Source organism: Lasioglossum baleicum, chromosome 10 (genome assembly GCF_051020765.1).
Source record: "Lasioglossum baleicum chromosome 10, iyLasBale1, whole genome shotgun sequence".
NCBI classification, from domain to species: Eukaryota; Metazoa; Arthropoda; class Insecta; order Hymenoptera; family Halictidae; genus Lasioglossum; species Lasioglossum baleicum.
In genome coordinates, this window is record NC_134938.1 from 3,994,637 (window position 1) to 4,020,118 (window position 25,482).

Genomic DNA, 25,482 nt, shown 5'->3' on the forward strand with positions numbered 1-25,482 from the left:
TTTGTGGAAAGGGAGGAGGGGTGGGTGGTGGAACGACTCGCTTATTCATGCGTTTCTTTTCTCTCTTTAGCAGGAATGTACGCACTCGTTTGCTTAAATGTTTATAATGGTTAGAACGTAGACGAAAAAGAAGCATTGTGATAATATACAAACGTAGCGATTATTGTTTTCAATCGATTAAAAGCCGGAACAATGCCTTCGAATATTACTTGCATACTGTTACTAGCCGGTGATGCGTATTCGGACGATAAATCGCTGCGCATATATGTACGTTTATAGTTTAATAAAAAGAAGAAGAAGAAGGAGAAGAAGAAGAAATGAAAAGCTAGGGGAGGGGGAGAGAGGGACAAACGACGAAGAGAAGAGGGGAACAAATGGAACATTTATTCGTGAAGAAGGAATGCTTCGTCCAACTGTCGGAACAGCTGTTCTTCGCGGCTAGAGTGGACAAGGATCAAAAGCTGAAACCCCGATTTATTCTCAGGATGCGTAAACGCAACGGCCGTCGCTTACTATTTTGTTACTGATAGTACCGAGAACCTCAAATTCATGCAAATCACTATTACGGACCATGGATGTAAAAAGTTATTGCTATGAAACGTGTGTATAAGATATGAAAAAAAAGTAAAAGCAGTGAGAAGGGAGAGATGATAAAGTGCGACAACGGTGTAAGAGTGCGCGAGTGCAAGAAAGCGTGAAAGATCGTGTGCGTGCGAGGATGCTAAACTTCGATGCTTCTTCTACAAGCGAGAGATTATATTGTCCTCCTCAATATAATTGTAAAAATGTCGAAAAAACGAGCGTATTAGTATCGCCATTTGGCCTTTATGCTGTTCTAATCTGCGATTTCATACAAGCTTCGCGCGCGTTGCGGTACCGATACGTTTATATATGTATCTATATATTTCCTAGGATCTCCGTTTCTTTTCGTTTTTTTTTCTCTTTTTTCTTTCTTGTTTATCCTTCGAATCGCGCAGGCGTAGACGCGTACACGAGAGCGACCGATTAAACGATTTAAATAGAAACTCGAACCCGAAAGATTTCTATCGATGTCGACTAGGCGTTAACGCGACGAACGCACGAAGTTCTGCGTTCAGGCCGCGATCACGGTGGTTCCGATATCGGAAAAGGAAAAAAAAAGAAAAAGAGACCGATGCGTCGGACGTCGGCCGTATCGTCCGATGTCGGAACCACACCGACTCTATTTAGTAAACGCGGTGCATCTGTTTACCCCGTCGCAGAGGCTAACTATGTGAATAAAACTATGTAAAAGTTCAGCAAAAACAGGTGCGTCGAGAATATAAGAAAAGAAAAAAAAACAATACATGTAATAATAACGAGAATCACGTGAAAAAAGTGAGAAGCCAAACAACGTTTCTTTTCCATTTCTTGCACATTGCGTTCGATGGTCACATTACATTATACTCGAATGCTTTTCTGTTGGAACTGCGAGCGGTTTCCTGTCTTTTGCACGGCTTTCTTTCTTTTCTTTTTTTTTTTTTATTCTGTGCCGCTGAAATACGACCGACTGATTTTCTTTAGATACATTAGAGAAACCGAACACTCTTAGGAGAGAACCCGAGGACGAGGTTCGCCTTAGAACAGAATCTTTCGAAGAAATTTCAATGTTAGTCCCTCACGAGTGAGCATTTCGAGGAAGAAATGTTTCGACGATAGGACTACTGTTATTATTAAGCTGTAGCGTAATTTAAAAAACAAACGAAAAAACGATTTGTTTCTTTTCTTTTCTATCACTGCGATACACTCACTATACGACGTATTTATAGTGTCTGTTTTGTTTACGTATCGATAAAAAGTATTTCTATATATTTGTCCATTTGTACGTGAGTTACACGATTAACAAAAAACAAGGGGAAAAAGAAAGAAAGAAAGACAAAGCATCGATAAAATTTGCAGCATTTCTTCGTATCATTTCGGGGAGCTTTTTATCTCCTTCGACAATTCCCCAGTCAACCAGGCGTGCCTTGAGCCAAGCCGGCCTGGGGCAGAGAACAGACAGAATATTTCGCTCGGAGCTGCTCGAGGCCGGCTTGGCTCAATTTTGGACGTCCCTCCCGCGTGCGCATTTGTAGCGTTTTCTGCCGTCCGCTGGATCCCGAATCTGTCTTTGTTTAAGAGGGCAGCACGGTCGCACCGATGTGGCGGATGCCGTTTTCCCTCGATTTCTCTCCTTGCATGTGCACAAAATAAAATTCTGCATTCAAAAATCGGTAGTTCGAATTGTCTGTGAAAAGGACGGGTGCTGTATATTTGGTACAATAAAAATTTACTTCGCCAACATCTGCCACATTAGTGCGATCTACCCTCACCGGCTTTGATGCCCCGGAAAACTGCATTCGCCACATTAGCGCGACCGTGCTGCCCTCTTAAACAAAGGCAAATTCAGGGTCCAGCGGCCGGCATTCTGCCTTCGTTCTGCCCATGTCCAAATACCTGGTCCATTGGACGACAGAAAACGCTACAAAAAAAACGCGCGCGCAGGCGGACGTCCGAAATTGGATTTTTTGCTTGGAAAACGATTTGCTTATTATCTTTACGTACCAAATCGAACAATTCCATTGGTAATCTTCAATAGACTTTTTATGTATGTATGTATGTATGTATGTATGTATGTATGTTATGTATGTATGTGATGTATGTATATGCACGGGAACGAATGCATAAATGCGAAGAAGTAGACAATTTTGTGCAGCATAAAAGAGAGGGAGAAAGATAACGTGAGAGATTGAAAGAGAAGAGAAGGTGTAAACGGTGATGCGAACGCGTCAAAGTATAATGCGACCGAAAACTAACGTTCACGCTAAAGAAGAACGCACGTTGCCATTTGTTGTTACTGGTTATTATTATTATTTTCTTTTTGTCTTTCAGTTGGTATTAAAACGTGTTTCTCTTTAATAATTTTCGTTTCTTTATTCTCTTTAGTTTCTAAGGTACATATATATATATATATTTGTTTTACATATCGCGTACACATAAAACACAGACACACATCGGCATTTTGTTCTTCATGACTTTTTAACTGTAAAACCGAATTAAAAGGCGTTTTGTGATCGATTATCGACATTAAAAGTCTCGTTTCTTCTTTTATTGCTATTGCTGTTACTTCCACCTATAAGGATGTACATATATACATATACAGTGTGGATCCAAACAGTGTTCGAACGCCTCCGATTCTTGAGAAATTGTTTCGTTATCGACGATTTCTCGAGAATGAGAAATTCAGTGGTCAAATACTTTTCGGACACGCTGACAGTGTTCCGATATCGTCCAAGATTTTTCGTTCGATCGATGGCCGCTGGTGGCGCTGCGCGGAAAAAAACAGTAACGTATCTATGATGACGAGATAGTGGAGCCCTGCGCCCTGCGCCTCGAGACATTTATATTGGTGCAAAAGTACCGAAACAATCTGTTCCGGACAGAAAAACTTCAGGACGTGTCCTACAAGTTACAAGTTATACACAAATACACATGTTATACATTCATTTTTCAGAATCAAATCGTACAAATCTTTTCAAATTCTGCGGGTTGCTCAAGGTACCCCATTTTATCGAGAATCTTACTTTACTGAGGCTGAAAGCGCCACCAGCGGCCATCCATCGCACGAAAAATCTTGGGCGATATCGGAACACTGCACGCTGCAGCAGGACTCGAGTTAAAGGAAAATTGCACGAATAAGCGCGAGTGTAGAATTAATCGACTTTTATTATTTCCTCTGAAAATTTCACTCGATAGGCTCCTCGTCAAGGTGTGACCGTCGATCGATTGCTAAAGGGAACATTGTAAATGCCCAATATGAAACATACACATATATTTGATAGACAAGATATTGCGAACTGGTAAAGTTTTGTTGATCGCAAAAGCGTTTTCACTCCTCAAAGATCATATCCTTTTCCTAAATATTATCAAATTCAGTCGGCACTTTATGTGCGTACTAACATGGTGCTATAGAGAAACCCGAATTCACAAGTGTATGGAAATCATGCCATAGGGCGTATCATTTTTCTGAACAAATACTTTTATCGCCAAATACAAAATTGAAAAATGTACTTGAACCATGCAATCGTATCCTGTTTCCTCAGATTACTAAGCGTCACGCTGAAATCTCTCAAAAGCCTCGGTAAACATTTATCAAAATGCTTGTACTAAAAGCTACGTACTAGGTTGTTTAGTGTGAAATTGTTCTGATCGATGCTCTTTATAACATTATTCAATTAAGAAAAGATACATTATGATTGCTGCAAGATAGACCACGCGCGGGATGGATTCAAATCGAAATCGAGATCAAGATCGATGATCGATGCCGGTATCGAGAACGTAGGCCGTGGTGGGGACAGTGATGAGATATTGTGCGCTTTTTCACGCATGCGCGAGTTTCACCAGGAACGTATACCTACGTCCTAAGTTTGTGGGGAATGTAGTGGGGAACTATTACCGGTAGGAAAGTACCGGAAGAGTTCAGGAGTTTATATATTATATATTATATGTACATATACATATTAAATTTTAATATAATACACACATGTTATACAGTCATATCTCAAAATCAAATCATAACAAATTTTGCGAAATTAGCGGGGTGACCAAGATACCCCATTTTAGCCCAACTTTGTACTTTACTGACGTCGTTTTACTGACGACCACTGACGGCTTTACTGGCGTAAAAAGCGTACAATTATCATCACTGATTGGACATTGGGCATCTTTCTGTCATAGAATACATAAATAGTTTCTAGCTTAGGCACCTTCTTTATACATTTTGTATATTTTTTATCATTTACCTATTTTCTAATGCAATCTGTGCAAAATGTACTGTTCACCTAGATTTGCATATGTAATTTTTATGGATTTTTCGCTTGTAAAATTATCCATGCACCAACATAGAAACATAGAATATCGTAGCATAGATGGGAAGATGGGAATGTAATTTTTCGAAGTGACTATCGGCGGATTTTCTGCAACGTGCAGCTGTTTCTCAAGCGAATACCGAACATGATTGTCATTTATCAATGATTTTGTGAAGAAGTGGTATCCATCGGTACCTCTATCTCTCGGCGAATCATTACAAAGAGGTGCTCGTTTTAGTTTTCGTGAATTCGAACACAAGTTAACAATGAATCCAAAAGCAGATTTGACATCACAGTCAGCATGGACGAAGTTGCAAGACTATTTCGATAGTAACCAATCGAAAATTAAAATAAACGATCTTTTTCAACAAGATCCAAAACGCTTTGAAAAATTTAAGTAAGTTTTCATCAGTCCTTACCCGATGACCTTGATACGACCTTCCGAAGGTTACGCATCGGTAGCTAAAATTATGCAATTCCAGTGTTATTTTTATCTGTATTTGTTGGCATAGAAAGATAAAAATTATTTATTCGCATCCCAGTTCATATAAATATGTTACTTTTCCTAATTTTTAAAGCTAAAAACTCCGCCGTTAAATGAAATTTTAATTGAAATCTCGTCAGATCTTTCAGAGATTATTAAGCGACTGCACTTTTTAATATGTACATTATAAATTAGTTTAGAAATTCCAACTCCAAACGATGGACCGATTTTACTCGATTACTCCAAGAACCGTCTCACCGAGGAAGCACTTAAACTATTGTTGGATCTGGTATGTAACTTTTGATCGTTAAATGGTAAAGCGAAAAGCAAATGCTGACGATAACATGTTACATTAATTTTTAGGTACGCGAACGCGAAGTGGAAAAAGCCAGAGATGCTATGTTCAAAGGAGAGAAGATCAATTCTACCGAAAACAGAGCTGTTTTGCACATTGCGTTACGTAACAGATCAAATAAACCAATATTGGTCGACGGAAAAGATGTTATGCCAGAAGTAAACGCTGTGTTGGAACATATGAAACAATTTACTAATGAGGTAATTTGAAAATAGTGCGTCTTATAGTCTTTTTTTTAAATATGAAGCGAACGTTATATCGATTTGTATGCTCTATCGCGTAGGTTCTCTCAAAAAAATGGAAAGGTTTCACTGGTAAACCGATAGAAGATGTTGTTAATATTGGAATAGGTGGCTCCGATTTGGTAAGTAGATACGTAATACGTATCGAAAGAGAAATATCTTTTATAATAATTTATTAATTTTCGATATATATGGATGCAGGGTCCTTTGATGGTCACGGAAGCGCTGAAACCGTATCATATCGGGCCGAGAGTACATTTTGTTAGTAACATAGATGGAACTCACGTAGCCGAAACTCTTAACAAACTGAATCCTGAGACCACCCTCTTTATCATAGCATCGAAGACATTCACTACTCAGGAAACAATTACAAATGCTACTTCTGCAAAAATATGGTTGTTGGATGCCTTAAAAAATGTAAGTAAGAAGTAAAGATATTAATGTCTAATTTATTACGATACCGAATGTAATTACTGTTTACTTTAAACTGTTCAGGAAGCAGCGGTAGCGTGTCATTTCGTAGCGTTATCTACTAACAACCAAAAGGTCAAAGAGTTTGGTATCGACGAGAAGAACATGTTTGGATTTTGGGACTGGGTTGGTGGCCGTTATTCTCTGTGGTCGGCTATCGGTTTGTCAATTTGTTTATCCATTGGTTTTGACAATTTTGAAAAGTTACTGAGCGGAGCGCACTTTATGGATGAACATTTCTGCAACACTCCGTTAGAAAAGAATGTTAGCTATTAATTTATTGTTCTACAATCGAAGTGAATACGTTCTCGGTACAACGTATTACAGAATACATTATTTTATAGGCATCGGTTATACTGGCGATACTTGGTATTTGGTACCACAACTTCTATAAAGTTGAAACGCACGCGTTGTTACCATACGATCAGTACTTGCACAGGTTTGCTGCTTATTTCCAACAAGGAGATATGGAGAGTAATGGAAAGTATGTTACTAAAGCGGGAAAGGTAGTCAATTATAATACCGGTAAGTTCTTATTTTAAATATGGAGTACCATGAAACTCTTATCCATTATGTTGGTATCGTTGTACTAAACATTTGAATACTTCAGGCCCAATTGTGTGGGGAGAACCTGGTACTAACGGACAACATGCTTTTTACCAATTATTACATCAAGGTACACGAATCGTACCGGCTGATTTTATAATTCCTGTGCAATCGCACAATATGGTATAACTACAATCTCGATAAATAAGTTATATTTTATTCATTTTCTTATAAGGAAGGTATTGTAAATGAAAAATTATAATTTTAGGTACAAGGAACGCGGCATCATAAAATATTGCTCGCTAACTTCCTCGCACAAACTGAAGCATTAATGAAAGGTAAAAGCGAGAGCGAAGCAAAAGCTGAATTGGAAAAAGCAGGAATGAAACCTGAAGAAGTGAATAAGTTATTGCCACACAAGGTGTTCCAGGGGAACAGACCTACCAATAGCATTCTTGTGAAGAAAATGACGCCTTTTACTCTTGGAGCTTTAATCGGTAAATTCGATGTGCACGTAACTCTCGTTAAAATTCGAATAAAAAACTAGTAATATATAATCATTGACGTATGCTGTTCAACACTAATATAAATATTTATTTTTAAAGCAATGTACGAACACAAGATCTTCGTCCAAGGCATTATATGGGATATTAATTCATTTGACCAATGGGGGTATGTAACAATCTTATTTTTAGTACTTACTCGACTGCCTATGTTCAATTCCAGACTATCTTAGTTGCTTCAAACTTTGAACAACATCTAAGTTTAAGGTCTTATTGCATTGTCACATGAACGTTTGTTAACAGCGTCGAACTAGGAAAACAGTTGGCAAAGGCGATAGAACCAGAATTGGAAACTAAGGACGCAATTACAAGTCATGATTCGTCAACGAATGGATTGATTGGATTTATTAAGAGTAATCAATAAGCATTATACCAAGCCACGTTAGAATATCCATTATAGCGACCATTGATTATCTTATAAAAACTTTTACCATATAAACTCTTTGCACATACCAAAAAGACTTCAAATTTTTCGTAGTTACGTCTGCAAGACTATTTAATGTTATTTGTTAAAATTTATTTTTACATACAATGTATAGTGTTAAATGTGTAATTTAGTTTCGCGTACTCGACAATTGTAAAGTATCCATTAAAATTGTAAATTGGTAAAAGTTAAACAATATATATATAATAATAATTGTGCAGTGGAATTGTAGCAATTACTTTTGTTTCTTATTATTTTCACGTTTTTATAAATGTTTAATAAACAATACAAGTAATATTTTTTAACATGCTTTTACTATATTTATTATCATATTTTGATAGTTCTCGTTTAGTTGATCTATCGAATCTCGCAATAAATTTAACCACAAGTGTTGTTTCGTATTCATAAAAATGTCTATAGAATATTAAAACACCTTAACACGCGCGCGGTATAATATACTGTTTACATAAAAATGGAATTCGTGACAGTAACATATATTATTTAATTCTACAATTATTATTATTCGTTACATTATCTGACTATTTATTAACTGTTTCCCTCAATCCCCTCCACGGGGAAATCAGTCACATTATCTGATTATCTTATTGTTTTCTACTTCGATGTACGTATTTACACGTACATATTACATACATACACGTATGTAATTGATATGAACATGGAAAAGGAATGATATATTCCCACTGTCGGTGACTATCGCTGACTATCGCCCATTTTCCATTCCAAAAGACAGGAGAGAGGAGATGTCGTTATTACTAATTGTGTAAAACGTGTATTTTTTCACTTTCTTAACAATGGATTTTTTAATAAAGAAGTACGTTCACTTCGAGGAGAACATATTACAAAGTTTGCGCTCAAATGACATTGGACATCGGTGAGTATACTCAAAATAAAATATGATACGTCTAACCTCGAAATGTAATAAAAATCTCATTATCTTTGAGAAAATCCTAAATTATGCGAAACCAAAATTTATCTTTTATCTACTAGTCTCTGTTTGAGAAATATTTTTTTATCTACCAGTCTCTGTTTGAAAAGTATTTTTTTATAAACCCTATATATGATAAAAATATTATCTTTAATATTATAAAAATATTATTTTCAGATCAAACGCCAATGTTGGATTATGGCTTGGAATGTTAGTAGGTTTCAGCGCAATTTTAAATCTACTAAAAGAGGATACCAGTTACTCCGAAATTTGTCTGATCGTGGGTCTCACCGGCGTTGGTCTTGTTATTAGCTCGATATGCTTATATTTACGATTGTCGACGAGGAAAGTTGTGGCCAGAGATTTCCAAGTTACATATTTTTTGCCAGCTATCGTAACGTCGATGTTGTACCTGTTCGTAGCAAATAAAGGTATGACAATTCACAAATTATTCATTAATATATTTCGTGATTTACTTAAAATTCAAAAGATATAATTTAATTTCTATCTATTAACACGTTGATCGCCGCGTCACCCATATCTGGGTGACGGGTATGCTCCCGGGGGGGGCCCCGTCACCCAAATGTGGGTCTTGTTCAAGTTAATTAAAAATAGGATTTTATATATAGGATATACAACATGAATTCTCGCTTTTCGCTGTGTTTACGTTCTGTGTACCGACGGTCAGATTTGGGCCCTGCGGGAAACTTAGCCGAATTACGCTGGGCGATCAAAGTGTTAAATATCGTACGGTATACATTGTTTAAATTTAATTTTTATTCAATAAATAAGAACAGGACTACTATCAAGTGTCACATGGGGCGTGACGGTAGGAAGTTTGGGTACCTGGAGTATCATACAATTGATGTCTACTTTTCCGAATTGCTTCACGCTCGGGGAAGCAACTGCGGTAGTACATAGTTGTATCTTATTCGTAATATCTGCAGTGACAAACTTGCCGTTACGATATCATTTACCACCTATACACGACGACGATATCGCTACAGTTTTGTTACAGGTATCTTAAACGGACTGCGATTCTGTTTCAGACGAATAACTTCTAAACAACTATTGATACCGTACAATTTTTCAGGTCGCGATATTATATATAATCGTTGTATGCTTACTGTGCGGATACTTCCCAATATTTCGTGTAACCAAATACTTTTACATAATGATGGCCGCTCTGTTAGTAATCATTTTTTTACCAATATTGCACAGCATACTAGACCAAAATCCATTGACGTGGATGTTTTCGTATATGTTTAGTTCAAGACGTAAAGTATGTTTCATTAATTATATCACGTGTCTTCGTATCGTTGTATAAACAAATGATGGTTTCTTAATATCTTTTTAACGTTACAGATTATCCTGTTTGGATACTGGGCTATTTGTTTGTTAGTAGCCGTAATCGCGGTTACGTATCAAATATTATGGAATTTCCAGGCGACAAGTTCGATTAGGAAAATTTTTCACATATTAGCCGTACTCGTGTACGTACCAGGTTTAATATACGAACAAACGTTGTTATATTTTGCTAGCGGCGTAATAATGGGATTATTCATATTTCTCGAGGTATATCGACACGTGACTTTCTTAGACTGCAAATGTTTACAGCATATATACGTATAGTTTTATTTATACATGCTTCTTTTATTTTCAGCTTGTGAGATACTTGAGGATATCGCCTCTCGGAGAAATATTGGAACAAGGATTTTCTGTATACGCCGATGAAAAAGATAATTTGATTTCTTTGACAGCATTGTATCTACTTTCTGGTCTATCTTTCCCGCTTTGGATGCCCAGTAACAATGTTCCGTTAGTGGCTTTATTTAGCGGTGTTTTGACTGTTGGAGTAGGCGATACTACTGCCAGCATTGTCGGTAGCAAATGGGGTTTTCATAAATGGAGTAATTCGAATAAATCCATCGAAGGAACGCTTGCTTGCATATTCAGTCAGGCTGTATCGATATGCGCTTTAACGTTTATGGGTAACGTATTCATTATTTTCTATGTAAATTACAAATAATATAGTACTATACATTACTAAAACATTAATTGACTTTTTAAACAGGTTACATAGATAGTTACTGGTTACTTTTAAGAGTGCTATCGTTAGGCTTTGCCATGTCTTTCGTTGAAGCACAAACGAATCAAGTTGACAATTTAGCATTACCTTTGTTAATGTATGTCTGCCTAATAATTTAGGTAACGAGAACAAATACCAGGACATGTAATAATTATAGTAACTAACCCGAAGACAAGTGAAACTCAAAGTTTTACTTTTAAACGCACAGTTGGACCAACAGCATAGTATTTAATTACCGAGAACTATTCGCTTTTCTACAGTTAAGAAATTTGTATTTTTTAATACTACATATATATATATATATAGTCTCCTTAAAATCATTCTATTATACTAATTTGTTTTATTATAAACAACTTAGTAGTTACTAAAATATTACTGAAAATCTTGGTTGTTAGATTTTTAATTTTTATTGTTATATAAAAAAGGTAATGAATTGCAACTTGCGGACGCAAATAGCCTGTAGACGTTTACTTAAAACTCGTACCGTAAAAGCATCTTTATCTATTCTGAAATGCTAATGCTCTATTATCAGTTTACCATTATCGTAGTATGTATAGAGAATATTCAAGAATATTTCAAACTTATTAATCTTCCTTGAGATTTATGGCCATTGCATTTTATACTCTCTACAATCTCACATTCTTTTGAAGTTGTATACCGAACATGAAAAATTTCACATTACTACTTTTTTATACTTTAAACAGAAGAAAGATATATGTATGCATATATCAACGTAACACAATGTGACTAATGTTATGAAAATTATATTTATGTAAGCGTGTTCATATTTGTATATAAATATTGCACTAAATGTATTTGTATGTACGTACTGCTAATAGGAAGAACGAAAAATTAGCAGATATATGGAGTAAGAATGTTAAGGTTTAGTCAGGATCGTATGAACTGTTTCAGTTCTATTACTGTTTAATAATTATTCTGTTTCGATTCGATTGTAACTTCCTCGGGAATATTAATAATTTTACTCATGTAATATTTATGTATAAAATGTGACAGCAATGATGACACAATGAGACATAGAATGATGCCTTAATCATAAATCAAGAAACATACAAATTTTTTATACAAGATCTTATTTCTGAAAAATTTACATTTGTGCGCGAAGTAAATAGAAATTTCAAATAATGAATTGATGCGTCAACCAAGTTTTGTTTAACAGTTACATGTACTTGATAAATATCCAAAAATTCGACTTTTTCGAAGATAATGTCTTATACAAAATATTGATCGTATATGTGGTATATGTTCGCTTCATAGTAGAATGAAAAGTCTCTCTATGTTGGACTATACTATTGTTGCAGCGCAGTGCTCTATACTCTATACTCTATACATATAATTGGGTACATGCAAACGGGCGTACACTTTACTCATTCCTACAAACAAATTTGTTGTATTTAAAATGTGTGTTATCGTTATTAATAAAATATTTTTATAATTTCACACGTACGACTTTATTATTCCTATATGTGATCAAACAATAAATATTAGTCAAATTAATATTTGAACTTTCGAATAAGGTAAAACATTTTCTTCCATATTAAGTTTCAAATAGTGCCGCGCTTTCCAATGTTTCCAATTTCTCACATAAGCATATAGAGCCAGAGATACTCTCTGTATTTGTAGTCTTCAGTAGTCTTGTAGTCTCTGGTTTTGGTCACCGACGAGGGCGACGAGCAGCGACTGAAATCACTGAAATGGACTGAAACCTGCTGAAACTAAAGGAACCGCTAATACCCGCTGGACTCGTAAGAACGTTTTCCTACATCAGATGGCGCTTCATGGTCGCTTAACAGAGGATGTACATAGAGGAGAAACTCGAATATTTTTCGCCGTTAGATGGTGGGAATGAATAACAATCAATAACAATACTATATATATTTTTACAGGCTTTCTTTGATACAGTCGTGAATATTAAATAGTTCAACACTATTACTGTTATTCTTCTGGCCAAGGCTTTCCTATGCCTTGAGACGCACCCATTCTCGATGGGTCCTGACTCGGATAATGTATCGGAGTTGTTCCTGGAGGGAAAATTGGTGTTGCGGTAGCAGCTGTCATCTGAGGTGGGAACATGAATTGTGGAGCAACAGGTGGTGGAGGTATCATCATTGGTGGTATCATTCCAGGAGTAGTTTGCAGATTGAAGAAATTGTTGCCCATGCTTTCCGGAGGTGGTGGTAAAGCACCTGGCAAGCCGGGTACAGGTTCCAGGATTTCTCTGGTTGCCTCTGCTGCTGATACTGTCTGTCTTCCTTGAGAGCGTCCCCATTTGATAGTCAATCTTCTGCCTCCCAATATTAGTTTGTTGAATGTCCTTTCTGCTGCTGCTTCTGCAGCGCTTCTTTGCGTGTACTGAATAAAGGCACACTGCTGACGAGGAACCATCGTAACGGAACGTATTTCTCCGTACTGGTAAAAATGATCACGCAATTGCTTCTCCGTTAAAACATCTCCCAAATTGCCAATGTATAATGTTGTGATCGATTTATCCTCGGGAGGGTCTAGCTTCGGCATCGCAGCAGCTCTGCGCATTAGTTTATCAGCAACAGGATCGTTCACACCATAGTAACGATCCTTAATGTTTTGATCAGCTAGTGGATCATCGGGATCTGTAGGCTTCTCGTGACGGTATGGACATTCTTCTCCTCTCTTACACTCTCCTTTAACCCAGAAGGAACAGATATGCGGTCTATTCCTTTTATAATACGGACTTGTTCTTGCTAGTTTCATTAGTAGATCACTAGCAGCTGCAGATTTACCAACAGCTCCAGCCGGCGATGTTGCATCTATTTTACCAATTTCACTATCTATGTTTTGTACATAATACTCTTTGTTTACATCTGACCTCGGCAGGTCATCTTTAATTTTAAGCGCAGCGTCACGCACTTGGATGGGCAAACCGTATTCTAAATCAAGCAAACATGTTTGACAGACATTCTTCAAACGACTACAAGTCTGACAAACTTCAGTTTTCTTAAAACGCATTCTCGCACCAGGACACCATCTGAATACTGTGAATGGTCGCATACAGATTTTGCATTCTTTTCCATACTTTTCCTTTGTCTGCAACAGAAGTAGAGAGGTTGTTGTTTAATGTTCCAATGTGCAACTTTAACACTAATCCTACCAAGCCCAAAACATATAAAAGTGATACACCATATAGAAGTGAGAAGGTTGGATTTATTCAACTTTGTATGGTATTCATTATAATACGTGTTTAAATAAAGAAAATAATTCAGTCATTTCCTATCAAAGCGTTTTTGTAATTTCAATAACTATGGAATAGAAAACTGGTCAATTTGACTGTGGTAGGTTTAGTATTAACGTTCCTTAACCCTTCCAACCTGACAGAGGTATGCCGTCTGACCCCTCGCTATCTTTATGTCACTGTCACTATCATCATCTATATTTCACATTCTGATTTTTCCATAGACGTGTTTTTACATGTTGATGCCACAACTGCTGAGAGTGAACCAATAGTAACTGTGAAAACATTTCGAGTCTTAAGCATCGTCATCTACATACCTGTGGTTGTAAGGAAAAACGCTGCATGTTGCAATTACAAAAAATTTGAGTTTATACATTAATTGAGCTTTAGAGTATAGGATTTATGTATTTACCGGTAAAAAAGTCATGAAAACAAATTCAAAAGGCTCAGAAAATAATGCAATTTAACCAACATCCTATGTCAAAACTTTAAACAGCAATACTTGGACAATGAAAGTATACGACATGCTGTGTTCTTCCTTATAATCATAGATATAGATCTCTTATAGCTTCGTTAAATAAATAAACACACACACCTGAGTTCAGAAAGAAACAGCAGAAACTGTACGACACATCAAATCGAAGAGACACACTATGTGAGACACGGTTGCTTTCATATCTTTATGTTTATAAATAAAAGAAAGATTTATCGATAAAATTCGAAAAATGATTGAGTAAGATATGAAATATATAATAATAATACCGTTTTCATTCAGAATATGTATCGTTGAATCATAAAAATTCTTTATGTTGCATCAGAACGTATTTACATCGTACGTCGTTCGTCTGCATACGATAGATCATGAGGACGTACACCGTACGTTCTTCGGGTCAGAAGAGTTAAGAGAGAAAATAATTATACAATTTGTGTGCAAAGATGCGCTTACCATACGAATATATGGATTGTCACCAAGACAAGTCTGACATAATATTGGGAATTCCTAAAATGAAATGTTTATTAATTAGATTAATGTTGTTTGGTTACTTGTTTAGAAGTTTGCTTTGTATTACTCACAGCATCTTCCCAATTTTGTCTATTATATGTGTTTGTAGTTTTCGACGTAGCCATTTTAAATTACTATGCGTCAACAGAGCAGTGCTTCGATAAGCCCAACTTTTTTGATACGATGGATGGCCGCTAGAGGCGCTGCGCGGAAAAACAGTAACGTATCTACTATTGGGTAGATGAAATGGGGTTCCTTGAGCACCCCGCAGAATTTTAAAAAATTTATATGATTTGATTCTGAAAAATGAATGTATAATAAGTGTATTTGTGTATATTTTGTAACTCGTAGGACACGCCCTGGAGTCTTTTTGTCCGGTAAGATTATTTCGATACATTCCCGCCAATATAACTGCCTCAGGGCTCTGGCCGCTTTGCTACCCAATAGTAGATACGTTACTGTTTTTCCGCGCAGCGCCTCTAGCGGCCATCCATCGTATCAAAAAAGTTGGGCTCAATCGAAGCACTGCAACCACTGCAACCAAGTCAACAGAGCAGTGATGCCGAAATCGTGGTACTGTGGTACTAAGCCGTGGTACGAGACCCCCCCACTATGACCTACCGTTGCCCCTACTGGCCTTCTCCAACTCGCTCGCGCGCTACACTCACCAACGTACCTCTCATATCCTAGGAGAGGTACGTTGGTGAGTGTAGCGCGCGAGCGAGTTGGAGAAGGCCAGTAGGGGCAACGGTAGGTCATAGTGGGGGGGTCTCGTACCACGGCTTAGTACCACAGTACCACGATTTCGGCATCACTGCAACAGAGTAGCCAAACTGAGCCAAACCAAATGAACCAAATGCAGGGAAAGATAGCGACGATCTCTAAGGAAATAATTTGCTCGTTGGGTTTTGTTTATAGTTTACAGTGTTCTTCTATGTAACACATATATAAATTGTGCGGTTTATAAATTAAACAATTCTTTTCTCGTGTCTCTTGTTGTCTAAGAAGAATATATTTCATGTGATACGAAATTGGGAACAATTGGGAAGCGTTTCAAGTGTGATTTCAAACTTAACCTAAAGAAATTCATATCTCTCTTTTATTTTATTGATATTTTAGAATTTAGTAAAACGAAAACGGCACAATGTCTTATATGCTATCTCATCTCCACAATGGGTGGCAAGTGGACCAAGCTATATTGTCCGAAGAAGATAGAGTAGTTGTAAGTTTTCTATCATATTCTATATAGTCAAATTTTGTCAATGAATTACACAATATCTTTGTTTGTTTAGGTTATTAGATTTGGCCACGATTGGGATCCAATGTGCATGAAAATGGACGAGGTTTTATATAACATTGCTGAGAAGGTTAAAAACTTTGCAGTGATTTATTTAGTTGATATCACACAGGTACCTGACTTTAATAAAATGTAAGTTTTCAAAACTGACCTATTTATGCATCAAATAGTCTTTATGTAACCAAAACCGAATAATATTATCAAAATTAATGTAAATTTTGCTTTTTATAGGTATGAATTGTACGACCCATGTACAGTTATGTTTTTCTTCAGAAACAAACACATAATGATCGATTTGGGGACTGGAAATAATAACAAAATAAATTGGACGCTGGAAGATAAACAAGAGATGATCGATATTATCGAAACAGTCTATAGAGGTGCTAGAAAAGGAAGAGGTTTAGTCGTTTCACCCAAAGATTATTCCACAAAATATCGTTACTAATTTATTAAAGCGACGGAGTTTTACGAAGATTTTCATTTCTGCAATGTTGATTTGTTCGTAACTATATCGTACATTATCCTGGTACGTATCGATAAATATTCTAATTCTGTGAAACAAAATAAATATAAGAGGACAATATATCGCATGAATAGATACATAGAAATATTCAGATAAACTTTATTCACAATAAATTATTACATATCGCGATATTCTTGACTAGATTCGAACTTGAATTTGGTTTCGCTTTCGACTTTCTCGATGTATTTTCATCTAACGGATCCATAGGTGGAGGCTTATCTGTAAAAAATATCATGAAACTTTTACAAAATCAATGCTTCACTATAAAATATCTATTCCATCTTACACAACCAACTTACAAGATTTTAAACAATACGGATTCTTTAAAACTTGCTTTATACAGTTATATATATAAGCGTACTGACTCTGAAAAATAATAATGGATGTAAATAGTATAATATAGTCGATACCGACGCAAGCGTAAAATATAATATGGGTTTTTACCTCTTTTTGTACCATATTTATTCTATGGTGTCGTAATCTGTATACAGTCCCAAATACATCTAATTTTCTATTATCTCGTAAATGTTGTAAAAGTATATCCACCGCTATTAAGGTGCCCGTTCTACCGATTCCTGCACTATAGAAAAACATTTTAACTATGAAATTGAAACAATTTTAATAGCATAATTTCTTTAACATATTTTTACCTGCAATGAATGACGATATATCCTTTATTAGCCAGAAGATTACGACGTATTACTTGGCAGAAATGAATCATGAGATCGAAATCTTCTGGGACATCGTGATCTGGCCAATCTTTAAAATGTAAGTGTATTATATGTCGTTTTTTATTTTCCTGTAATATATTATTTATAATCAAAACAGTTCGAAATACAAAGATATTTTCCATTAAATATAAAATATAAAGTATTTACCTTTTGCAACACCAATGTTCTTTGCGTGTAGGATCTATAATCTAGTTCGCTTATACACTTTATAGTCATATCTTCGTATCTAAAAATTTCTCTAATTGTGGGGAAATACTGATAACATTTCTCCTGTGAAAGAATATTTATTTTACATTTCTACTTGCACGTCGGTCAGGGACGTTTATTAATATTTTCGCCTTACCTTGCCTTTCTCGACTAGTTGAGTCAGCATAATTATAATGTTGATATTATACTGTTCCACCATTCTCCAGAAATCGAATGTTGTTTCTTCCTTTGGTCCTTGGCAAGCTATGTATTCGTCTTCCCCTGTATAACCCTAAAAATATTATCTGTAAAGCGTAAGCCCGGTATATTTATCGTAGCGTGTCAATCTCTTAATCTGCTTACGCGTATAAAAGATGCATTGATGTAGTCGGTATTAGGATCGTTATCGATTACAGTTAATTTCACTCTGGAAAAGTCATCTGGAAACATGAAATCAATTTAGCGATACATACATGTTGAACCTAGTTGCAACATAATCATTTAAATATGAATTCGTACATGGCAAAATGTCGGAGTATCTGTTTTTCTTTTTATTAGCTTGTAAGCAGGCATTATTTGTTGGCATCTGCAAATCCAGACTGAGAGTTTGAAGCAATTGAAACTCGTTACTCAATTTTCCTGGATTGTCGATAAATTGTTGACAATGAGCTATAAATTTCTTCTTCGAGAAAGGTACGGGAACCGGTGATTTAGACATATTGGAATGCAGAAATCTTTGAAGTATTCTACACAAAAATATAAATAATATCAAACTAATTTTATAATTATATCGGCATGTCCCTTTTAAATATCTGTTACGTAAGAAACATTTAACAACAACGCGTACATTGAACAACAGTAATTATAACAAAACAAGTTTTACTACATGACTAAGTAAGTTTGATGACTACCGAACATAATGCAATGTATATTTTAATGCGTAGTTGACATTTGCATTTAGCAACCTTGTCATTACTAGCTATAGTGTTCCTTTCTGAGTCACAAGAGAAATATCTAGGTGCACGGTAGTTTGGTTTGATTTCTTGGTCACGTTTGAATAATTTAGCCCTCCATGTAACTCTTTAAAAATTAAATAGCATTCTTTTAAACTAATTTTTACAAATGCTTTTTCCAGTATTGTAAGAGGTATTTCTAAGCTAACGAACTTGGCCGTATTTTGTTTGATCTCGCAACTTTCTACGGCCATAAGAACTTAGCTCCTGTTTACAGAATGTTTTTGTTGTGATTGATTATTTCAGTTTACTTAATATTAAAGCTGTATCTTTCTAGTGTAAAAAAGACTATCTTTTCAAAAGTATAACATTTGGAAACGCGAATATAGTAAATTAGTATATTTTAAAACGGATTCTGTCGTCATAAGAAACATTCGGGCTTAAACAAAATTGACACGATACTTACTCTTGGAGCGAACACTTGCGTACTAATAGCATCATTGTTGTTAAAATACCGAAACATAAAATACCAAAAACAACTCCGCTAACGAGCCCAATATTTACTTCGGCATCTGGAATTCGATAAGATTAATTAACAAGGACAATTCGCGAAGCAGTAAGTATCATAGTAAAGTACATACTGGTTTTTATTACAAATGTAGTAGAGTCAGCGTAACCAGCCCGACTAAATGCTCTCATTCTAACGTGATACCATGTATTTGGTTTAAGAGATCCATTACAATAAACTCGTTTATGGGTATTCGAAGAGATTCCTTCACAATTTGTATCTTCGCCAAGCGTATATTTCACTGCTTTTACGTCTCCATAATCGGCAACATTATTAGTTACTGGAAACCATGAATATATTTAATTACATACGTATTTTTTAATAAAATGATATACTCATTCTGAAAATGTATCACCTACGATAAGGATCCCAATACATTCTAGTAGCTTGATACGGTATTGTGAAATCTTGTAGCATGGATTCTTCCCAAGAAGATATGTTCGGCCATGTTAACTTTTCAAAATTGTATCTTGTGTTTGACGCAATATCATGGTCAACTTTCAAGACTATAATAGAATAATAGATAATGTCACCGTTTGTATCAGGAAATAATGGAAGCAAAAGCGTGGCCGATGTTGTAGATCTTCGTGCCTTGGATGGGTCTATAGTTATAGATTTTATATACTCTTCGTCTGGTTGAAACGGTACTGTAGAAATATGAAAAATGTGTGAAAAGTAGTAAAAAGATATACTAAAAAGCTGAGAAACAAATACATACTACCAGCCGGGTATTCAACAGTACTTCTCACTGGTATTCCTAAGTTTGGAACATCTCTCACTTTAACAGATACTTCTATGGTATAATTATATTCTGCTTGCAATTCTTTCAATTTGACAACAAATATATCGTTCTTTGTAACATTATTTGGAACGTATGTTCGATTTGAGAATGAATGAGGCGAACGGTTACTTCTAATTCCATATACAGAGATGTTAAAGTATTCTATCTTTCCATTTGACAAACATGGGAAGCCCCACGTTAAAATAGTATCCAAACGATCTGGATTATTCTCGTCGTTGATAAGCGACACGGAAAAATTTGATACAGTGTCTGAAACTAAAAAATACCGCTAGCATAATAAAATTAGATATTTCTTAAATACGCATAACATATATATATATATATATATACGGTATACCTATCGGTAAAGTTTGGAACGTCCAATAGTCACTGTAATTTCCCCAACCTGCGTTCGTCTTTGCTCTAATTTTTACATTATAATCTGTATATGCTACCGCTTCTGTATAGTTAAAAGAAAGCGTTGTCGCGTTAAAAGATATTGTCAGTTTTTTTGATGAGCTTTGACACCAATCCGGCACTGTAAAGTGTTCTTCCCACTCAAGAGTAACTTCAAACTCTTGTAGACTTCCTGGTAAATACGTCGGCGACTCCCATACAATTTGAAACTGCGAATACGTTACGTTAGTAACATTAAACGTAGGTGTAGACGGTACTAAAAAGAAAAAGATTATCGTTTATACTGCTCGCATTATTTTTATTATCGATGCTACGCATTCCCGAGTATATTTTATATAGTATACTTACTGTCTTCCAACGTTGTTATATTTGTTTTGTCGCTGAACGTGCTCCTTCCTGCTTCGTTAGTAACAAACGCCGAACACGAGTACGTTGTATATGGACTAATATCTTCGACCGTTGAATTTATAATTAGAAATTCATTGTGGATACTGGAATTTATAGATGCCGTTGCACTTCCGTTTACGATATCGTACCCATAACCATTAGTTGCTACATAATAACATGTAGTCTTTAAGTGAATTAAAATACAATTGCTTTCCTTCTTCGTTATTTTCCAAGAAAATAAAATTTCATTTTTCGAAGCGGAATAACGTTCGATAGACAATACTGGGTCTGTAGGAACTACAAATAAAATTATAGATTACCTTTAGACACCTGTTACGTATAGTTGCGTATTGTTTAATATATATATTTTATTTAGCAATTGCTGGTATTCTAGAAGTACCTGTCGAATTGCACATCGTTTGTTCATTTTCTGTATCGCTCGGCAAAGTGATTCCACGATCATTTGATTCATCTATCGAATTAAACGAAGGTTCGAATTTCTCATCGAAGTGGAGAATCGGCACATCGAGACTCGATGAAGCTAGCATGAAGTTAGCATCGTTGCTATTCAGGTAATCATTCAACAGGTGCTCGTTTTGATCGAGCTCTGTCGTCGTTTCATCCGAGAAGTCTTGGATCCTCGTCGACGATTGCATATACGCATCGTTATTCTTAAAAGTCTTTGTGTATTCTACAAAGTCTAACGACAAAAGTCGGGCTGCATTGTCCGTCGTGTCATATCCGTCTAATTCGATTGAATTCTTCCCGGCTAATACATGCAAAATTTGTAGGACGCAAAACACGTATCGTAATTGTTTTTTTAATATCATGTTCCTTGGAAAACTGAAATTTATTTTTCAGACTTCATTTTCGTTCACCAAACACATTACGAAGAGATTCTACGACGTTAGAATTTAAAAAACGTGATACGTTCACGCTGTTTCTCCGATAATCATCGACTGACCACTTACCAACAACAGCTTTAGATTTATCCCCCTCCGGTCATTGATATCGCCGATAAGAATCTCTAGTTCATTATATATACGTGTAGTTACCCTCGGGAGTGCACTCTGTACTACTTTATTAATCAAACACGACCACAATGTGTACTGTATACAGTTTCAACGCGGCTTTCCTATCGCGTTTCGCAATTCAGAATTCAGATAATTGATAACAATACACTTTGTGATCGATTTCGCGTCGCGTTCTATCAAAGGAATATTTCCTACGACTGCATCGGAAGCTGCTTACGAGGCGAAATCGGAGTCCACATGCTCTTCACATGCTCTTTCAAAGAGTATTTCAAATTGTCCCCTCGAAGGTAGCCAAAATTAGAATTTCTATGATAGCATTTACTATCCCCCTTTAAATTTCGTCACACGTTCTTCCGTATATATAGTTTTAAAATTTCATATTCTATAATTATTAAAAGATACAAAATGGAAATTCTATTTTTCACTTTATTTTTTTGTGCTAATGAAATATATACAATATGTACAATGAAACGTTCTCTTATCGATAAGATGTTCTGTATATTTTTAATACTAATAGTGCTTAATATAAATATATATGTACAATGGAATTATCTCTTTCTAATAATTTAAAAATATATTAGGACTTTTGCTATAATAAACAGACAATGTAATTTATTTTGTTCTTTTTTTATTTGTTTGATAGAGTTCGAAAACTTGTTCATATTAATTGGTAATTAATATAGTCGTTGAGGAGGTCCCATAGAAGATTTGATGTGAAGAGAACGAACATTTTGCCAATGTTTCTTCAACAAGGAAACCAAGAAGTTTATTGAAAGATGTACATTTTGCACCAGTTCGTCTGGCGTCATTCCCACGTGCCCTACGGCAACCGACAGACACAACACCTGTAAACAAATAATTTCACATTATACTCGAGTAACTGAAAGATTATTTAGAATTTTGTAAGAAATTGGTCGTACAAAATATACGGTATCTTTAAAATTGCAATTCATACCTTCTTCATTTGGAACTTGATAGTGGCTTTAACTTCGTCAATTTTTCCCACCATTGATTCTTGATGAGAAAGAAGACCAGGGAATTTACCGGCCTTGTTAAGTCCAGGACCAAGAATACGAGGAATTTGCTTGATTAAAGATTCACTGGCCAGAAAAGCGTCGTATTTCTTAGCTGTAACGAAAGTAGTGCAAATTTAATAAATATATACGATATAAGATATACAGAAGTATTTGTTGAATTTAAACTTGAAATTGTCTCGACACGGATTGAGGTACGTTGCTACGGGTACACAACGCCCTCACCTAGTGCAGAATTTAATATTCTTCCATTAGACGACCATAGCCACAATTGTACATTAGCTATGGTGCTTTTTGGAAGATAGAAATGCTCGTCCGTACGATGATCATTCGGTAGAAAATCTATTCTTAAAACATTCGGTATATTCGATGAATATAATTAGAAACAAAAAATTACCTAGTTTCTTCACAAGCTTCTTGTTTTTGTTCAATTTCTTCAATGCTTCGGCATCCATGTACGGAATATTGTTAGCTTTAGCTTCGTCGCAATGTTGCTGGTCACCCAAAACGCAAACTTGCATCTTTGGTCTTGGGATATTCTTCAACCTTTAACAACAGAAATTGAGAAGTCTATTTACTTACTTTTACTATGTTTTTCAACTGTTTTTACGTTCAAACCGTGGTACCGTAATAACAAAATTTTTAAAACTACACGCGTTTAATTTCTTTTATAGATTTCGAACAATTTGATATTAGCAAAATGATATTTTTCAAGAAATAAACAAGAATTTAACAGCAAACTATGGTCAATTATGAAAATCAATGTCCTCAGTTATATTTAAGCGATCCGCATAACTGATTCAGATAATACATGCAATATGAATTAGCATCATTGAACATTGATTTACATACATGAGAATCAACGATCGGCGAAATATCACGATATTGTGCATTTAACTTACCAGCAGGATCATGATTCATGATCCTGTAATTAAAATAACGGTACAATACCTCCCCAATTTATTTAAGACCCTGGGTAAAGGTCCGCCAGGTAAAAACCCAGCTCCCTGATTTCGCATGAGGCAAACTTTTCGGGTATTCATTTAAGAAAAAAAACGTGATTTACAAATGGCCATTATAAGCCGAAAAGAATCCTCAATTTCAGGTAGAAACATACTTGACGGTGCCTGAGAAACGTTTGTCCTTTTGTGGATCATAATTCTTCAAACCGATTTGGAGTTCAACTGTTTCCAAAAACTTCCTCTTTTGATCTTGCGAAGTTTGAATTACTGTGTTCACACACTCGTAGAGAGTATCACGCGATACTTTTGACCTAGAAATCAAAATACATATGGTTAAACGAAATCATAATTAATATGAACATCGTGCTATAATGGATAGACAACATGTGATCACGAAATCTTACAAAATGCACGAACATGTTATTAAATATCTAGAAATTAGAATCACATTTACTTCTAATAAATATTAACGATTACGTTTACAATATAAATAGAGAACATCGTGCTATAAGGGATAGACAACATGTGATCACGAAATCTCACAAAATGCACGAACATGTTATTAAATATCTAAAAATTAGAATCACATTTACTTCTAATAAATATTAACGATTACGTTTACAATATAAATAGAGAACATCGTGCTATAAGGGATAGACAACATGTGATCACGAAATCTCACAAAATGCACGAACATGTTATTAAATATCTAAAAATTAGAATCCCATTTATTTCTAATAAATATTAACGATTACGTTTACAATATAGAATGAAAGAAACTTTCTGAACAACAAAAACGAATTATAATGTGCGATGGTTAAGATATAGAAAGATTCAATACTCACGACATCGTTAGCGTGCAGACACCACCCCGGTGCTACAGAAAAGAACCTACTCACTGCCCGACTGAAACCGGAAAGGAAAGTGAAACGTTTCCACTGAGCAGAGGTTGCTCGAAAGAAGTGTCTTTGTAGATGGGAAAACGTATACCTCGTTTCAAATGGCCAATCATATTTGTGCGTTGGAACAAGTAGCGCCCCCCTGCTCGCATTCTCACTTTCCTTTTCAGCCTTTATATTTTCTCGATAGATACGATATCATTAATTTTATATACTTTTATTGTTTTAATTATAATTAAATGGTTTGAATCATTTTGAGACACACAGTACTCGTTTTATTACATCAATAAGAAAGCTACAGATTGGTTTTTGATTTCTCATTGGTTCATTTCTGTCAAAGAGTAGGGGAATTGAAACCAAATATTGCACGGGTTTCACGCGCATGTGCGACGATGTTTAGCGCCAGTAACGTATATAAAAGTGTGGCTAAAATGGGGTACCTTGGTCACCCCGCCAAGCACATGTCGACAAATTTTGGAATGTGTCTAAGAACATT

At 35.6% G+C, this 25,482-nt stretch overlaps 6 protein-coding genes across 12 annotated transcripts; 3 read left to right on the plus strand and 3 right to left on the minus strand.

Moving 5' to 3' along the window:
• The first annotated feature begins 4,930 nt into the window (after window positions 1–4,930).
• Window positions 4,931–8,255, plus strand: Pgi (glucose-6-phosphate isomerase). Its single transcript, XM_076432309.1, has 11 exons — window positions 4,931–5,262; window positions 5,545–5,638; window positions 5,713–5,904; window positions 5,988–6,068; window positions 6,148–6,363; window positions 6,442–6,681; window positions 6,762–6,942; window positions 7,028–7,146; window positions 7,232–7,460; window positions 7,569–7,635; window positions 7,770–8,255. Exons 1-11 carry the CDS (start codon window positions 5,132–5,134, stop codon window positions 7,888–7,890), a joined length of 1,671 nt encoding a protein of 556 aa, XP_076288424.1. The 5' UTR covers window positions 4,931–5,131; the 3' UTR covers window positions 7,891–8,255.
• Window positions 8,256–8,621: 366 nt separating this feature from the next.
• Window positions 8,622–12,443, plus strand: Dolk (Dolichol kinase). Its single transcript, XM_076432315.1, has 7 exons — window positions 8,622–8,842; window positions 9,074–9,327; window positions 9,694–9,914; window positions 9,990–10,178; window positions 10,262–10,471; window positions 10,560–10,887; window positions 10,971–12,443. The coding sequence occupies exons 1-7, from the start codon at window positions 8,763–8,765 to the stop codon at window positions 11,102–11,104; spliced, it is 1,416 nt and encodes a 471-aa protein (XP_076288430.1). The 5' UTR covers window positions 8,622–8,762; the 3' UTR covers window positions 11,105–12,443.
• A 338-nt stretch (window positions 12,444–12,781) lies between these two features.
• LOC143212959 (pre-mRNA-splicing factor RBM22-like) lies at window positions 12,782–15,411 on the minus strand. 4 transcript variants are annotated; one of them, XM_076432317.1, is made up of 5 exons: window positions 15,286–15,381; window positions 14,974–15,211; window positions 14,807–14,889; window positions 14,348–14,486; window positions 12,784–14,066 (listed from the first exon to the last, which is right to left on the minus strand). In XM_076432317.1, exon 5 carries the CDS (start codon window positions 14,028–14,030, stop codon window positions 12,939–12,941), a length of 1,092 nt encoding a protein of 363 aa, XP_076288432.1. In that variant the 5' UTR covers window positions 14,031–14,066; window positions 14,348–14,486; window positions 14,807–14,889; window positions 14,974–15,211; window positions 15,286–15,381; the 3' UTR covers window positions 12,784–12,938. The 4 variants fall into 4 exon arrangements, with proteins under 4 accessions (XP_076288431.1, XP_076288432.1, XP_076288433.1 ...); XM_076432318.1 differs by having other exon boundaries at window positions 14,807–15,211; XM_076432319.1 differs by lacking the exon at window positions 14,807–14,889 and having other exon boundaries at window positions 15,158–15,211; window positions 15,286–15,361.
• Window positions 15,412–16,032: 621 nt separating this feature from the next.
• On the plus strand, window positions 16,033–16,956 carry Dim1 (thioredoxin-like protein Dim1). The gene is made up of 3 exons (XM_076432574.1): window positions 16,033–16,436; window positions 16,507–16,643; window positions 16,743–16,956. The coding sequence occupies exons 1-3, from the start codon at window positions 16,359–16,361 to the stop codon at window positions 16,954–16,956; spliced, it is 429 nt and encodes a 142-aa protein (XP_076288689.1). The 5' UTR covers window positions 16,033–16,358.
• Window positions 16,957–17,115: 159 nt separating this feature from the next.
• Window positions 17,116–22,510, minus strand: LOC143213072 (phosphatidylinositol phosphatase PTPRQ-like). 4 transcript variants are annotated; one of them, XM_076432567.1, is made up of 15 exons: window positions 22,029–22,510; window positions 21,458–21,900; window positions 21,019–21,354; window positions 20,612–20,926; window positions 20,191–20,529; window positions 19,832–20,119; window positions 19,546–19,752; window positions 19,371–19,476; window positions 18,471–18,697; window positions 18,315–18,391; window positions 18,109–18,243; window positions 17,913–18,035; window positions 17,685–17,833; window positions 17,334–17,614; window positions 17,116–17,253 (listed from the first exon to the last, which is right to left on the minus strand). In XM_076432567.1, exons 2-15 carry the CDS (start codon window positions 21,885–21,887, stop codon window positions 17,138–17,140), a joined length of 3,129 nt encoding a protein of 1,042 aa, XP_076288682.1. In that variant the 5' UTR covers window positions 21,888–21,900; window positions 22,029–22,510; the 3' UTR covers window positions 17,116–17,137. The 4 variants fall into 4 exon arrangements, 3 of the variants coding, with proteins under 3 accessions (XP_076288682.1, XP_076288683.1, XP_076288684.1); XM_076432568.1 differs by lacking the exon at window positions 22,029–22,510 and having other exon boundaries at window positions 17,334–17,400; window positions 17,479–17,614; window positions 21,458–21,887; XR_013009858.1 differs by lacking the exons at window positions 17,116–17,253; window positions 22,029–22,510 and having other exon boundaries at window positions 17,382–17,400; window positions 17,479–17,609; window positions 21,458–21,887.
• A 192-nt stretch (window positions 22,511–22,702) lies between these two features.
• On the minus strand, window positions 22,703–25,079 carry Rpl10ab (ribosomal protein L10Ab). The gene is made up of 5 exons (XM_076432573.1): window positions 24,933–25,079; window positions 24,243–24,398; window positions 23,523–23,671; window positions 23,047–23,219; window positions 22,703–22,936 (listed from the first exon to the last, which is right to left on the minus strand). Exons 1-5 carry the CDS (start codon window positions 24,935–24,937, stop codon window positions 22,766–22,768), a joined length of 654 nt encoding a protein of 217 aa, XP_076288688.1. The 5' UTR covers window positions 24,938–25,079; the 3' UTR covers window positions 22,703–22,765.
• Window positions 25,080–25,482: the final 403 nt, after the last annotated feature.

What these genes read in the sequence shown, in the direction of transcription:
- Pgi (XM_076432309.1), top strand. Translation starts at nt 5,132, where the DNA reads ATGAATCCAAAAGCAGATTTGACATCACAGTCAGCATGGACGAAGTTG. An exon ending in CTGTGCAATCGCACAATATG is followed by an intron (nt 7,147 to 7,231) that starts GTATAACTACAA and finishes TTATAATTTTAG; the next exon opens with GTACAAGGAACGCGGCATCA. An exon ending in TACTCTTGGAGCTTTAATCG is followed by an intron (nt 7,461 to 7,568) that starts GTAAATTCGATG and finishes TTATTTTTAAAG; the next exon opens with CAATGTACGAACACAAGATC.
- Dolk (XM_076432315.1), top strand. Translation starts at nt 8,763, where the DNA reads ATGGATTTTTTAATAAAGAAGTACGTTCACTTCGAGGAGAACATATTA. An exon ending in CCTGTTCGTAGCAAATAAAG is followed by an intron (nt 9,328 to 9,693) that starts GTATGACAATTC and finishes AAATAAGAACAG; the next exon opens with GACTACTATCAAGTGTCACA. An exon ending in TCGCTACAGTTTTGTTACAG is followed by an intron (nt 9,915 to 9,989) that starts GTATCTTAAACG and finishes ACAATTTTTCAG; the next exon opens with GTCGCGATATTATATATAAT.
- LOC143212959 (XM_076432316.1), bottom strand. Translation starts at nt 15,339, where the DNA reads ATGGCTACGTCGAAAACTACAAACACATATAATAGACAAAATTGGGAA. An exon ending in GACAAAATTGGGAAGATGCT is followed by an intron (nt 15,212 to 15,285) that starts GTGAGTAATACA and finishes ATTTCATTTTAG; the next exon opens with GAATTCCCAATATTATGTCA. An exon ending in ACAATCCATATATTCGTATG is followed by an intron (nt 14,067 to 15,157) that starts GTAAGCGCATCT and finishes CTTCTGTTGCAG; the next exon opens with ACAAAGGAAAAGTATGGAAA.
- Dim1 (XM_076432574.1), top strand. Translation starts at nt 16,359, where the DNA reads ATGTCTTATATGCTATCTCATCTCCACAATGGGTGGCAAGTGGACCAA. An exon ending in CCGAAGAAGATAGAGTAGTT is followed by an intron (nt 16,437 to 16,506) that starts GTAAGTTTTCTA and finishes TTGTTTGTTTAG; the next exon opens with GTTATTAGATTTGGCCACGA. An exon ending in GTACCTGACTTTAATAAAAT is followed by an intron (nt 16,644 to 16,742) that starts GTAAGTTTTCAA and finishes TGCTTTTTATAG; the next exon opens with GTATGAATTGTACGACCCAT.
- LOC143213072 (XM_076432567.1), bottom strand. Translation starts at nt 21,887, where the DNA reads ATGATATTAAAAAAACAATTACGATACGTGTTTTGCGTCCTACAAATT. An exon ending in TACATTTGTAATAAAAACCA is followed by an intron (nt 19,477 to 19,545) that starts GTATGTACTTTA and finishes ATCGAATTCCAG; the next exon opens with ATGCCGAAGTAAATATTGGG. An exon ending in GAACATTGGTGTTGCAAAAG is followed by an intron (nt 17,834 to 17,912) that starts GTAAATACTTTA and finishes AATATATTACAG; the next exon opens with GAAAATAAAAAACGACATAT.
- Rpl10ab (XM_076432573.1), bottom strand. An exon ending in CGTTTCTCAGGCACCGTCAA is followed by an intron (nt 23,672 to 24,242) that starts GTATGTTTCTAC and finishes CTGTTGTTAAAG; the next exon opens with GTTGAAGAATATCCCAAGAC. An exon ending in TCAAGTTCCAAATGAAGAAG is followed by an intron (nt 22,937 to 23,046) that starts GTATGAATTGCA and finishes ATTTGTTTACAG; the next exon opens with GTGTTGTGTCTGTCGGTTGC.